The sequence below is a fragment of the Athene cunicularia genome (assembly GCF_003259725.1).
Source record: "Athene cunicularia isolate RWA chromosome 18 unlocalized genomic scaffold, athCun1 chr18_part1, whole genome shotgun sequence".
Classification (NCBI taxonomy): domain Eukaryota; kingdom Metazoa; phylum Chordata; class Aves; order Strigiformes; family Strigidae; genus Athene; species Athene cunicularia.
Genome location: NW_020799123.1, coordinates 6,220,809 through 6,235,547, shown reverse-complemented (window position 1 = coordinate 6,235,547; position 14,739 = coordinate 6,220,809). Strand labels below are relative to the sequence as shown.

At 45.4% G+C, this 14,739-nt stretch overlaps 1 protein-coding gene across 4 annotated transcripts in view; it reads left to right on the top strand.

Annotated features, from left to right (window-relative positions):
- Positions 1 to 14,739, top strand: part of TMEM94 (transmembrane protein 94) — a 46,333-nt gene that overhangs the window by 23,349 nt on the left and 8,245 nt on the right. For 3 of the 4 annotated variants that reach the window (XM_026860943.1, XM_026860944.1, XM_026860940.1), the window contains 15 exons: positions 448 to 612; positions 863 to 1,072; positions 1,241 to 1,556; positions 2,308 to 2,481; positions 5,714 to 5,816; positions 6,956 to 7,173; positions 8,420 to 8,601; positions 8,802 to 8,940; positions 9,570 to 9,685; positions 10,575 to 10,674; positions 12,134 to 12,242; positions 12,761 to 12,950; positions 13,498 to 13,575; positions 13,971 to 14,056; positions 14,615 to 14,696. In XM_026860943.1, the coding sequence (XP_026716744.1) occupies positions 448 to 612; positions 863 to 1,072; positions 1,241 to 1,556; positions 2,308 to 2,481; positions 5,714 to 5,816; positions 6,956 to 7,173; positions 8,420 to 8,601; positions 8,802 to 8,940; positions 9,570 to 9,685; positions 10,575 to 10,674; positions 12,134 to 12,242; positions 12,761 to 12,950; positions 13,498 to 13,575; positions 13,971 to 14,056; positions 14,615 to 14,696 (2,268 nt within the window). The remainder of the gene's footprint in view (positions 1 to 447; positions 613 to 862; positions 1,073 to 1,240; positions 1,557 to 2,307; positions 2,482 to 5,713; positions 5,817 to 6,955; positions 7,174 to 8,419; positions 8,602 to 8,801; positions 8,941 to 9,569; positions 9,686 to 10,574; positions 10,675 to 12,133; positions 12,243 to 12,760; positions 12,951 to 13,497; positions 13,576 to 13,970; positions 14,057 to 14,614; positions 14,697 to 14,739) is intronic. The other variant, XM_026860941.1, reaches the window with a different exon arrangement.

The following is a 14,739-nucleotide window of genomic DNA, read 5'->3' as shown; positions in this document are numbered from 1 at the left end:
GTCCAAGAAGGACATTTATAGGCTAAAACAATGGTTAGAGACACTCTGTGGCATCTAACAAGGTGTCTGTATTTTCCAGCTCTGGTTCTGGTTCCATAACCCTCTTGACTCCTGTTCAAGAACCAGCTAGTTTGAGTCCTGATAAGGTATTAGCTGGTGAAACAGGTTGAGTAGTTGCTTACTTCCCATGGTCTTCATGTCTAGTTTTGCAATATCTTGAGATAAAATTGGTGTTAAATGACCCATCAATCCTGCTAGAGCAAGGAATTCTTGGATTTCTTGGAGGGTTATTAGGTACAGTTTCTTAAGAAAGAAGGTTGTTGAAGGAGAGACTTATCTGTCCTCCCATGTATTTATTAAACTTATGATATTTACAGCTATGAATGAACACTGAGACATGTCTTCACTGAGATTTTGCTTTCTTGGGGGTGTTGTGGGATGTTCTAGGTGCTCTGCTGTGTAGACAAGCAGGGGATTCTTTCCTGGCCAAACCCCAGCCCAGAGACTGTTCTGTTCTTCAGTGGGAAGGTGGAACCACCTCATGATAGCCATGAAGATCTGACTGATGAGCTCTCTACACGGTCCTTCTGCCATCCTGAGATGGAAGATGAGGTGAGTGATATGTAATCCATAATGCAGTGTGTTGGCTCTAATCATAGTTTGACTGACCAGCACAATGTGGTATTATACAGGGGACCTTTTGCTTCTAGGGAAGTCCTATGCCATAATTCTTTGCTAAAAAGATATAGCAGCAGTGAGGATAAGATCTTCTTTTACAGGAATCCTAAAGCACCAGGTGAATCAGTAGTGGCTCATGTTCAGCCACTGAATCACCACTGTTCATTTTGTTGGTCTCTTGCAGCCCCATGAAAGAGATGCTTTGCTCTCTGGCCCACTGGCAGACACAGTCCACATGACCAGTGAGCAGGAGAGGAGCAGCTGGTCTAATGACCCCCCAAAGGCTCCCGATGCCCATGCCCACCGAAAGCCAAACAGCAGAAGCAAGCATCCCTCTGGGTCCAATGTGAGTTTTAGCAAGGACACGGAGGGTGGAGAGGAGGAACATGCTCAGGTGAGACATACTGAAAGGGCACACAAGTAGTCATTTGTGGAGCTGTAAGACAGACTTAAACTTGTAGAGTCTGCCCTTTTGGGAATTTAATTGGGAATTCTCTGCAGGATTCTAGGCTCAAGCTGTAATCATCGTAACCAATTAGAGTTTTCCCGTCTGTTGGACCAGGTTGTTGGTGACAGTGAGGTGTTGGCTTGTGAGGCTGAAGACTTTGTGTGTGACTACCACCTTGAGATGCTTAGCCTGTCCCAAGACCAACAGAACCCCTCCTGCATCCAGTTTGATGACTCCAACTGGCACATGCACTTGAATTCCCTCAAGCCTCTGGGCCTGAACGTGCTGCTCAATCTCTGCAATGCCAGCGTAACAGAGCGTCTGTGCCGCTTCTCTGACCACCTCTGCAACATTGCCCTCCAGGAAACTCACAATGCTGTGCTGCCTGTCCACGTGCCCTGGGGCCTCTGTGAGCTTGCCAGGCTAATAGGTAAGGAGAAACTGGATGAGTGGACACAGAGAAATCAGAGCTGTCAAAAGACACTTAATCCTTAGAGAGCACAAGAAGAATATTTCCTCAGTCCTGGTTGCTGGGAAGGTGGAATTACAGCACTGACTCTTGTTGTTCGGTTGCCAGAAGAGTCTATTAAAGAGATTGCTTTTGGCAAGTTCTGACATTGTAGACACTATCAAAGGAACAAATGTCATCAAGGGTATTTCCAGCCAGCCCTGGCTAGGCTGGAAATCTTCTGGCTCGAGTCTGCCAATCTCATCAGGGGACAAAGAACACCTGCTAATGGACAGATAGCTGCCCTGTCTTTGCAGTAATGTTTTACCAGGAGTTTGGGTATAAATGATGGGAGGTACCTCAGCTTGTTTTATAGATGGGAAAACTGAGGGGAGACGTGACATTAGAGGTAACACTAGGATTAAAACCTGAAAGCCTTGAACTCACTTCTATGCCTGTCCTTCGGTGTCACAGTTTCTTCAATGAACCAGAAGCACGAAAGCTGTAATTACATCTACATTACATTACTGATAACATCTAGTGTTTCTGAATGTTTTTCATCATAGATGTTGAGCCATCTTGGTGCAGATGCACAGTGAGCACAGCTCACCGCCCTATTGCTGCGCACATGTCAGAAGGAGTGCAGGCAAAGTGGGTGGCACAGAAGCAAGAGAGAGACCCTTTCTTTTGCATTGGTTAGAGCCCAATTTTTCTCCTTGTGTTTATGTTTCAGGTTTCACACCAGGTGCTAAAGATCTTTTCAAGCAGGAGAACTATTTGGCCTTGTACCGCTTGCCAAGTGATGAGATGGTTAAGGAGACAATCCTGGGGAAGCTTTCATCAATCACCAAGAGGAGACCACCCCTGAGCCACATGATTAACCTTTTTGTGAAGGACACCACTACCAGTAAGGCTGCACCTTTCTTTGGGCATCCTCTTGGTATGGGAGGATCTTTCCAGACTGGAATAGTCTGGAGTCCCTGTGGGGCGGTAGCCTTGCTCTGCCCATGGCCAGTACAGATATACTCAACAAACCTTAGTGATCAGTGCTATGGCATACTGAGAGGGGTGGGGTGGAGGTAGTTCTTCCCAGCTCTTGCTTACTCCAGGATCATAAATAATTTTTAAAAATTATCTTAGATAACACATAGTAAACCTATTTTCTGGGACTAAATGTCAGGGCAGAGCAAGGTGGGGATTTTGTTGGGTTTTGAATAGACTTCATTATGGTAGTGAAACTGATACTGCACAGGGTTGAATATTACTTAAGGTTTTAGTGAAACTGATACTGCACAGGGTTGAATATTACTTAAGGTTTTAGTTAGTGATGCTCATCCCTCTGGTAACCCAAATCATAAATCATTATATTTGTGAATTGTCTAGTGTATTATATTGTGTACTAAGAAGAAATCACAGAAATCCCGTGCACACTCATGGTGACCATGAACACAACACCTGAAGCCATGCTGACTTCTCCACTCCTACTCCTTCCTATTCTAATAGGAATGGACTGTGATGGAAAAGACATACAGCTGGGCACCATGAGGTCTTAAAGCACCTCAGCAAGATTTAACAGCTTGTATGTTAGAGCTCTTAGGCTCTTCATAATACCTTAAATTGACTGAACTTAGTTCTCTGGAGCTGACATATGTTCAATATTGAATCTGAAATATGATTCTTATGCTGGCCAGAATTTTACCAGGTGAACTTTTATTACCCAGTTCTTAAATTCATATCTTAATCTGGGGAAGAGCTTTTTCATTTGCCCTGATTGCTTCTATCTTGCCTTTGTGAGCAAGAATGTTTCTGATGCTGAGATTCCTAGAGTAGGGAAAAACCTTTAATGTTGCCTCATTTCAACTCCTTATCCTCATTTTTAAACGGTTTAATTTAGAGGCTGAAGCTCAGCCGAATACATGTGTGACCTGGATTATGCTGTCTAGAGCAAATTCTAAGAGGAATTTTGCCAGTGGGGTTAGTTAACTATTGGAACACCTCTCACATGATAGTCTTGTCCCTTGAAACTTTCTAAAATGTGTACAATCAGAAATAATGGATTATGCAAATAATATTGGGTTAACTGATATAAATTGGCTCTGTTTATGCAGAAGAGTCAGACCAGATGATCATAACTAACCTCTCGATTATTTGTGAATAAATCTTTGAATCCACCCACTCCCATGGTGTGCTGAAGTCAAAGGGAGATACATAATAAATTCTACAGCTGTAGCAGAAACAGGAGGTAGCTTATCTGTATGTTCCCTTGCTATTCCATTGAAATATATGTCTCACCATCTGGCAGTGTTCATCCCAAATCCATAGTAACCACATGGAAATGAGGGGCTCACTGGCATCTTCAGTGGAGTAAAGTGGCTTGATACCATCTCTGTCTTCTTTTGCTATAGCTGCACTCTTCAATTCCTTTTTCTTTGTCTCTCTGGCTCATCTGTAGTGGCTTGGTTCTTCCTAATGAGTCCCAGCAGTCATGAATGGCTAGTCACACTCCCTGTCCTATTCATTAGCTTTCTCCCTTGTGCCAGAGAAATCCTGGCCTTCAAGTTCATGATATAGGAAGGAAAGAGGCTGAGCTCACTTTACTGGCAATGACAGCTGAATGAACTCCTTCCAGTTTATAGTGTGTGCTGTCACTATCATTTACCCCTCAGAAGGATTGTCCTGTGGGATGCTGATGGCACGGAATGGGAAATGGAATCCAGTTTTGTCAGGCAGGACCGTCGGTATGTCTGTGCCTGTGGTCATCTGCAAGCTCTTGCTCTGTGTCCAGGCCATAGGTTTTGCATGAATCCATAACATCTCTTGTTCCCTGTTTCCTAGCCAGGATTATCTGACCATAGGAGCAAGGTGGGAAGGATTAGGTGTTTATACAATAAAATTAACCAGAGCTCTGCACAAGTACTCCTTTGTGTCCATGAGACAGGCTGCTTCTTTCACACACAGCTTCTATTCGTCTCGGAGGTTTGTTATGCTGATAAACTTGGCGTGTGATGACTATTTATAGCAGAAGGCAGGGAGCTGCTATGTTTTGGAAAATCCTCCGGTGTTCCTGAAGGTCCCTGCCTGGTTTGTGCAAATGGATATTCTTGGCTCTTGATTTCATCAACTAGTGTGAGCATTTGTAGTCAGCAACAATGCCTGCAAGAAGCCTTTGGGCTCATTTTTCTTGGCAGTGATGTTTTTTTCATTAGATCAGCTTTGAAGCTGTTGGGGGCAAAGTCACAGAGCAGCTGGAGGAGGGAACCTAGACAGAGAAGTCTACGTGTGTGCAATGTTAATCTATCAGTGCAAACGAAAGGGAGCAGGAAGTGTGGAGGGGGAGGCAGCCCTGCGTCCTTTAACTTGTGTCCTGTGCCTGGGTCCTGCATCAGACAAGTGATACCACACTCCTTTGAGAAATGTTTTATAACACCTCTGTCTCCAAAAGGGAATAAAAGATTTTAAGTCTGTATTAAAGAGAAAAGTAGTGGAAGAAAAAAAACAGGACAAGCTGTGGTGTCCATTGATTTTCAGTTCTTCCCTGATCACAACATGAGTTACTTTTTTAGAGTCTGTTATGTTGAACTTTTGACCCATCCTGATTTAACACGTTTTCAGGACGCTTTGTGAAACAGGCTGCTATCTCATGGGTTGCACTGTTAAATTGTCTTCTGCTACTTGAATGGAAGGTGTTCAAGAATAGCTCTTACCCTTTAGATCCATGCCTGGCCTAAAATTGAATGCACTTTGATCCCCATAGGCTTATCACTGGTGCTTGTACTCTCATGAGGAGGCACACAGGAATATCTTTTCTTCTGCTCTGTTGGATATGGGAGCAAGGTATTATCCCACCTGCTGTAGAAGCAGGATTGTTAGACAGTGTAAGGGGAGAATAGGAACTATGTGGCTCACATTTTATCACAGCTTTGTTTGTACTCACAGACAAATAGCTGAATACATATCATGCAGTCTTTATTAATTTCTCAATGGAGACTGAACACTTCCAACAGAGGAAGGGGGATATCCAGAGTGCATCAAGGCGGTTTGAGGGAATGCTCTCTTTTAGCAAATATGGGAGCACTTGATACGATATCGCTTTCCTGGGAACCTCTATGATGCTGACTCACTTTTCTCCTACACTTCAGGCACTGAGCAGATGTTTTCTCATGGGACAGCTGACATCATCCTTGAGGCCTGCACAGACTTTTGGGACGGTACCGATATCTACCCCCTCTCTGGCTCTGACAGGTGGGCAGCTTTGTCATTTGGTGCATTCAGGGCCTTCAGATAAATTGCAGAGGGAACCTGGTCATTTTGTTAAAATTCCCTTTACTGATGCTTGTTAAGCTATTTAATAGAAGCTTCAAGTAGGTTATGAACATGAGCTGTCTCTGCTTACAGTTGTTATAATTATAGCAATGTGGACTGTAAGACTAAGCCACCTCTTCCTGTATCTGTGAACCCTTATAAGTGGACTCTGATTGTACTGTGTAGTAGAGCCAGGAATTATAATCAGGTCACATGCTGGTGGCAGAGCCTGTTGACAGCTTCAAACCTCTCCACCACAATCCATCATACCCTTTTAATCCTGCTACAATATCTGACAGTGTCTTGCATTTTCATCTGTAGGCAAAATTTCTGTTCCTGCTAGCAGAGCAGACCAGTAATGTTTAGTTTCATTGATTAGCAGCACATCGTTCTTCTAGGTCTGCTTATCATCAGGCGTGAGAAAACTCCCACCGGTCCTTTTTGGAATATTTATCATCTTAGAAGCTAATAAAAAATCCTATGTATAGTCTAATTTGTTACGTTTGTGAGCTCAACATAGACAAGGAACTTTACACTATTCCAGTGACTGAATATTGACTAGATGGAGACGTCACATACAGCTCCTGGGACCCAAACTCTGAAAGGGGATCGGAGACAAGTCCATTATTGTAACTATCTCTGTCATAGATACTATTGTCAGAGTTGTCAGTTCCTTCCTTGGTGTTTATCTCCCTACAGATAAATTCTCTCTGATCAATTAACCTTCTGCTGTCATGCAGCGAACTTCTTGGAGTCATCTGGCAGCCATATAGAGCATATTATGTTAATAAGTGTATTCAAAGAGTACTGTGTTCATACTCATCAATCTAACTGATGAACAAAAAGAAACATTCACCACTGCCCGTGTTGGAATATGTGGTTTTGTTGCCCTGTAGTGCCTGCAGCTTAGAGAATGCAGAAACAGTAAGGAAGGGCTTTTTCAGCGTCTCTGACCACTCTTCATGGAATACATTTTTCCAAATACCCAACTGGTGATTTCTACATTGAACTACAGCATATGTTGTCAGAAATGCAGCACATTTCTGCTAACTTTGTCTTTTTTTGTCTCTTCCACATAGGAAGAAGGTCCTAGATTTCTACCAGCGAGCCTGTCTCTCAGGATACTGTTCTGCCTTTGCATACAAGCCAATGCATTGTGCCTTGTCCTCCCAGCTCAATGGCAAGTGCATAGAACTGGTGCAGGTCCCCGGGCAGAGTGCGATCTTCACGTGCTGTGATCTGCCTGGGACAACGCCCATCAAACAGAGCAGTCGGAGGAATAGCTGGAGCTCAGATGGTATGTGTCTTCCGTGCTGTCAATAACAAGGTCTGCTGCTGGACCAGGTGCTTGCTTTCTGATCAGTCTAGAGCTGCAAGAACATTGTTATTCAGAGTAGCAGATGGAAATTGAGAACTAAGGGTTTCTGAAGTAGATGCATTTCCAGAGGAAGTAGTGATGTAGCAGCTGGTAGGTATGTTTCTAGTTAAGTTACTGAAGCTTACAGAGAAATTCTACTAGTGGGAAGTCTGTTTCTTAAAGCAGGGAACTGAGAGTCAAGACTTCTGGGTATTTTGATACTTGGTTTGCCATTTTTTTAACTTTATGGAAATCACATATGTTGGGTTTTTCAAAGGAATTAAATGTATGGTGATATGTGACTATTCTCCCTTAATGGAATTTGTTGCTGTGCTGGAGGAACTGATTCCCACTAGATAAATTGTACATCTCCAGAACAGCAATGGAAACTGAGAAATAAGCACATACCATTACATAACTCCAGTAGGTTGTTTTGGAAAAGCAGTCTTAATCTCTTTCTGCCTTGGTCTCCCATTCTGTAAAATGTGAATAATGGGGTTTCCAACAGCTGGGAAGCAGTTGTGACTGAGTTTTCAAAACACTTTTTAGTCCCACCTATGGCAAGCTTTGCATCTGTGTGAAGTGTTTTATAATTTTGTTCCTCATGCTCCTCATGGAGCATCCAGCTCCCATTCACCACAGGCTGATCTGGTGATGGTGAAGGAGCCCTGTCAGAGAACCTTTGCAGGGTCTTTGGGAGTGTCTGCAATGTCACTGTAGGGAACATGACCCAGTTCCTTTGCATCAGCCCCTTGTACTCTGATGCCACTCTGCCTCAGCTAGACTCACCATGTTGTTTAAGCGCAGTATGATGTGTTGAAAATGCACATGTGAAAATTGTGCAGCGCATCCTGTACCTTTCTGCCCCAGTTCTTTGCGACTGATCCCTGTTTTCCATTTTATCTTTTTCCTTTCCATGCTCACTGTTTCATGCTTGTATTCTTGGTCGCATATGTGGGGATGTCCTGAAACCGCTTCTGTGATTGGGTATGCTGGGACAAATGGATGTCTCTTCATCTTTCCTCCTATATATGTGTGTGTCTGTATCTGCATGTTTCTGTGTATCTGGGTGCTGTGTCCTTGGGTGTTATCGTGGTGGCCTCTCCCACCATGTGTATTTTGTCTTTTGATGCACATGTGGCCCTTTGTGTCTCAATGCGATTGCGTGTTGTTTGCATGCCTGAAGAAGGGATTGGGGAAGTGATGGAGAAGGAAGACTGTATCCAGGCTCTGAGTGGACAGATCTTCATGGGAATGGTCTCATCTCAGTATCAGGCCCGCCTTGATATTGTCCGCCTCATTGATGGATTGGTCAATGCCTGCATTCGTTTTGTCTACTTCTCCCTGGAAGATGAGCTCAAAAGCAAGGTAAGCTGTCTCTGCTGAACCCCCTGAACTTGCATGCCCCCTCGTTGTCTGACTAGAGAGTTTAGCTCCAATGCAATCTAAGGTTAATCTGATTCTGCTAGCTAATGGGGCCAGAAGGTATCTATGCTCCAGTATGGCATTAATCTACAATGGTCTGGCCGGGACAGCTACACTAAAATCTTTCTCCTGCTCACCTACAGGTGTTTGCTGAGAAGATGGGTCTTGAGACTGGCTGGAATTGCCATATATCTTTAACGCCTAATGGTGATGTGCCTGGCTCAGAGATCCCTCCCTCTAGCCCCAGCCATGCTGGCTCTCTGCACGACGACCTTCATCAGGGTGAGAGAACTGCACCTAAGCCACTTTGAATGCCATGTGTTTCCTGGATGGTTCTTTTAAACCCAATCATAGGTTCCGGTGTCCTCACCAGATACCTGATCCTTCAGAGCTTTGAGCACAAAACTGGATGGGCCTGAGGTGTGTGTGTGTGAGTGAGAGCACCTTACATTTACAGCCTTTCTCCCCAGTCAGTACCACAGTTGTTGGAAACAAACATCCTTCTGTGGACCAGCTGCCATGATTTTACAACTGCTTATCAGTGCTTTTGGTTCTTGCTGGGGCCTTGGTCAAGCCACAGAGGGTCTCTTGCCTGTGCATTACTCTTTCTTCTTACTTCAGGTGGGATTTCTTTGCTCTCTTCTTCCCCTAAAAGAAGAAAGAGAGCAGAACAGATAAACTCTCATGCCTCAAAAGAGCAGAGACTAGGCTCACATATCTACCTCTGAGCAGATTAGTCATCTGAAAATACTGCATTTTAGATGACTGAGTGGGATCTAAGTGTTGCTAACCTAGAAAATCAGGCCTCACATTTCCTGGCTTCTGCAGCGCCACGTGAATATATCATGTGGGTGGCAAGGGGTGGCAGAGGCAGGTTTGTGCTTATTGTTTATGTTGCTTCTCTGCTCCAGTTTCTCGAGATGATGTGGAGGGGCTTCTGCTGATGGAAGAGGAGGGGCACTCGGATCTCATCAGCTTTCAGCCAACAGACAGTGATATCCCCAGCTTCTTGGAGGACTGTAACAGGGTGAGGCCCCCTTTTCCTACACACCTTGTGCTGTTGTCATGGTCAGCAGTATCACCTCATTAGTCCCAGAAGGAATTCCTCCTCCAAGCAGATTGATTGACTGGTTTGCACTGGGACTCCTTTATTTCCCCCATCCTCTTCCAGCTTGGTACCTAGAACCTGGGAAGTTTGGGATTCTCTCAGGTAATCACTTTCGTTGAATAGGTCTTTTCTTTGGAGTTTAAGAATGGAGATGACCACATATGGGGTAGCCTTGAGAGCCACACCTCAGTCCATCTGGGTCCTGTTCCCACATGCTGTGGGGAGTGGAAACATCCCCACATTCCATGCAGACAGAAGAAACTTTGTCTGTCCTCCAGCTGTGAGCCATGGCTGGTGCTGCCCAGTAGTCAGAGTGCAGGACAAGCTCTTCCTGCCTCATAAAGAACTCAGACCTGCTCAGCAGAGGTTAGAGGCATATCAAAGAGAGATGCAGATTTTTTTTTAAAAAAGATAAATTCTATTAGGCCTGGAAAGCAAGAACTCTTGCTTTGGTGTATGTTGATGTGGCTACAATTGAAGTAGATCTGGTTGCTGGGAAACAGCACATAGTCTCTGACTAGATTCTCCATACAGGTAAAAAGTCCTTAGAAATCCTTGAGCACAGGTTTGTCGTGCTGATCTTACAAACCCTGAGGGCTAGCACAGACAGCTTGGCCTGTCAGCATAGAACTTTAGCAGGAGACTTTTTACAGTGGCTTTGGAAAGCCAGATTCTGTTTGCAGGGACATCAGTTTGTGTCTGATGTTGAAGTTGCATAATTCTGGGAATCATAATTCTCACTTCAGTTCTGTCTGAAATGCCTCTCCCACACACATGCTCCCCTGCTTAGTCTTTTTCTCTTTTTCAGGCCAAACTCCCACGGGGGATCCATCAGGTGAGACCTCACCTGCAGAACATAGACAATGTGCCTTTACTGGTGCCCCTCTTCACAGACTGCACCCCAGAGAGTAAGTGGCACAGAACCTGGGTTGTCCTGCCCCATCAGTACCTTCCCCGTGCATTTGCTCTGGCTTATCCGGGTGTGGACATGGGTGAAGGGAAGGGGATACAGTCCAGAAATCTAGAAGGGCATTTTGATATTAATGACCCTCTATTGCTACCTGTGGGAATCCAGGTGTTAAATTCATTTTAATGCAGCTGTTCCCTAGCTACAGAATTGGGCTAAGAACCACTCCTTTCAATTTGCATTCATAAGAGACACAAGAGCAAACATCCAAAATGCTACTGCCTTTCATTAAATAAGCATTATCAGTGTGCTGGGAGACTTTGATCTCTGCTCGCAACCCTCTCTGCCTTATATAACTTGGAAATCACTTCCCAGAATAATTTTCCTTCAGCAGTTGCTGTTACCACCTTCTGCTGCTTTGCAGAGTTTTTGATTGCAGAGACCAGAAAGGACAAAATTTCTTTATCTTTCAGGATAAACTATTTTAGTTAAGAAAGGGCCTTGAGTGCTTAGCTGGCTGATACCTGTCCAGTCTACAGTGAAAGTGCTAAGCATCATTACGATTTGGCCTTTTAGGAGCCTCTGGCCACAGTTTACAGAGTGCCAGTGAGAACCAGTCACAGCCTGGTCAGCCTAAGCAGTCAGTGCCCAATAGATTTCCTCTCTCTGACAGAAGTGGCAGTTGCCCTCTTCATCTAACCCCTCACTATGCTGCAGATCGGTGTACCAGTGAAGTTGTTTACACAAGAATCTGCAGAGGGTGGGTTTGGTTTTTTTTTTTTGCCTGGAGCATTCTAGAAAATTCATACACACACAGCACACTGTGCACAGAGCTACAGAAGAAAAATCGGATCAAACAGCAGCTTTGATTTAGAGGCCCTAGGAGGGTGTTGATAAAAAGACTGATGAGGGCTAGAAGTAGTGGTGGGAGCGCAGGAACAGGGGCTGCCTCTGAGTACAGCTAAGTGTGGCACTGCTTTCGCAGTGCTTTGTTAGATTCCCTCTGTTCCTTTAGACTTGGAACAGTAGTGATGTGCTGCTGAGCAGAATTTAAAATTGTGTATTTATTTTAAGTTTGTATTTAGGTTTACTTAGCTTCTGCTGTTTTCTAGCAAGACCATTTGATGCTGAAGCCACCTGTATAATATACCTAGGCTATACCTACAGCTCTAGTCTGAAAGAGATGTGCTAGCGATGCAAGTCTCTGGGTCACAGTTCTGTGAATCACAGCTCAGTTCCTGTGGGAGGCAGGTATACAGGGCACTTAGACTGCAATTAATTAGCTACCTAATTGTGTACTTTGACTTTGGACTCACTATACATGACTGATGAATATCAGCTGGGATGATTTTAAAAGATCTGACAGCTTGTTATCCAGACTAGAAAGGGTGGGTGAAGCACTGCATCTTTGTGTGCATAATGAGATAACGCACTGTGTTTCTCCTTCTGTCCCTCTGCAGCCATGTGCGAGATGATCAAAATCATGCAGGAGTATGGGGAGGTGACTTGCTGTCTGGGAAGCTCTGCCAACCTGCGGAACAGCTGCCTCTTCCTGCAAAGTGATATCAGGTGGGGCAGGATCCAGACTCCTCCAGCTGCCTTTGCCTTGAGCACAGCAAGTGCCCAGCCGTGGGTCACACCAGACCGGTGCACTGTGCTCACAATTGCTCTGTCTCTTATTAGCTGTATTTGACTCCCTAAGGGAGATTTGAGTGTTATTGGACGGGATGACTTACCTACATCCCTTGACACACAGAGATATTTCTTTCTTGGATGCTGAACTACTGCACACCAGCTGGCATTACAAATGCTTCTCACTGGGTGAAAGAGTGAAAATGCCCCTCTGGATCAGCCAACTCATTGACCTTGAGCCACAAACCCAGATCTGTTCATTGTTTCTCTGGGAATAACTGGAAGTCTAGGGCAAATGATTCTAGATTCATGTTACAGCTCAGGACTTCTCTACCAGTGAGGCAGATGGAGGTGGCATGGCTCAGCACAGCACGACTTCACAGGCTGGACTGCAGTGAAACAGTTTCTCCTCTGGGATGAGTACTTCCACTGATGCTCCTGTGTTATCCTTGCAGTATAGCACTGGACCCTCTCTACCCATCTCGCTGCTCCTGGGAGACTTTTGGCTATGCCACCAGCACCACCATGACTCACATCTCTGACGAGCTCACGCCACTGCAGCTCTCAGGGCAGCTCAACAGCCTGCCTTGCTCCATGTCCTTCCGCCAAGAAGAGAGCACCAGCATCATCAGGCTCATAGAGCAGGTATGCCAGGCATGTCCCCTCTCCAGTACTCTCCCCTCTGCCTACAGCTCACAAAGCCAGGAGCACATGTGAGCATTCTTGTTGGGTTGTCCACAGTAAGCTGCCAGCATTAGCTTTGCTTGTGTCTCCTGTCCTTTGTTCACGCAGCACAATAGAGATACTCTTCCTGCCTGGCCCTGTCTGAGGTGAGGGGATGGTTTGGGAATGGTGCCTTGTGGCAGATACTGAACAGATACTGTTCAGCTAGATAAAGTATAAACTTGCAGGGATCACTAGCCAGAGAATAATACAGTGCTAGGGAGAAGTGTTACCCCAGAAAATCCAGGAGGTTTAAACAAACTTACCCTTTGGCTAAATTCTGCCTTTCCTTCACAACTTCCACATTTAGGCCAGAGACCTTACCCTTTTGCTGACAATATGTCCAGATCCTCTCCCCTCCCACTTCCCCAGCAGGCCACATGTTTTGCTCCTGCCTGCCAATAATTACTCTTGGCTGATAACTGCTCCCATCACAGCAAGGGCTCTGAGGGCTTGTGCTTCCTTCCAGGCCAGGCATGCAACCTATGGGATCCGCAAGTGTTTCCTCTTCCTGCTACAGTGCCAGCTGACCTTGGTTGTCATTCAGGTGAGTCCTGGCCTGGCTGGGGACAGCATTTAGCTCAGAGGACAGGAGTGCTCGCATGGATATGGGTAGCTGCAGTGGGGCAGCCTTGCAAGAGAGGTGGCCTTCAGTCAGGTTTATTCAGCATGTTTGGGAAAGTTAGAGACTATGTGATTTCAGCCTGCATTTCCCCTTCTCCCTGACCCTCCTACAGGGGTTTCTCTTTAAACCCTTTTTCCCCCTGGAGAAAGGCATCCCTTGTAGCACCTCTGCCAGCAGCCTGGAACACGTGGAGGGACTGTGCAGTGACAGCTAGTTACCTGCTCATGCCAGGGTTTTGGGGTAGGACAGTGGCATCTTGGGTAACAAGACTGTCCTAGCACTGCTCATGCTCTTCACTCTGGGTTGTTCCTGTCCAGTTCCTCTCCTGCCTGGTGCAGCTGCCCCCCATCCTCAGTACCACGGACATCGTGTGGCTCTCCTGTTTCTGCTACCCACTGCTCAGGTGAGTCTATCAGGGTGGAATCTCCTGCATCCCACCCACAGGATGCATAGCCCAGTCCCTCAGCCTCTGGTGTCCATGTGAAAAGAAAGCTGACATCACCCACAGCATGCTGAGGCAGCGACAAGGATTATTCCAAGCACCTCCTTTGACAGGCTGCTTAGAAACACAGATAGGAGCATTTGTGTACTGCTGTGTTAGGCCTGCCTGCTGTCAGAGCTGCTATTATCTTGTAGATTGAACCTCCAGCTGAAAATCATCTTCTAATTCTGATACTGTTGCACTGGATGGAGTGTAATGGAGAGCCTTAGGGTGTCAGGCCAAGGCACCATGGGTGGATACACTTTCCCATCACATATTTGGAGGTCACCTCTCTCCCTGTCTGCATCTGCCATGAATGACACCTTGTACAGCATATGCTTAAGGCAGTGACCAGATAAATGCCAATGTTCCAAGCAGTCTAAGGAGGATTTTTTTCAGTTCAAATGTTAGACACAGATGAAAAAGCAATAGTTGTGGTGCCTGATCTTGTTACTGAGAGACTATCTTACCTTTCTCCAGCATCTCGCTCCTGGGCAAGCCTCCTCACAGCTCCATCATGACCATGGCAACAGGAAAAAACTTGACTTCAATTCCTAAGAAAGTAAGTGGCTAGTCAGATTATAATCGTTCACACATTTTTCTTT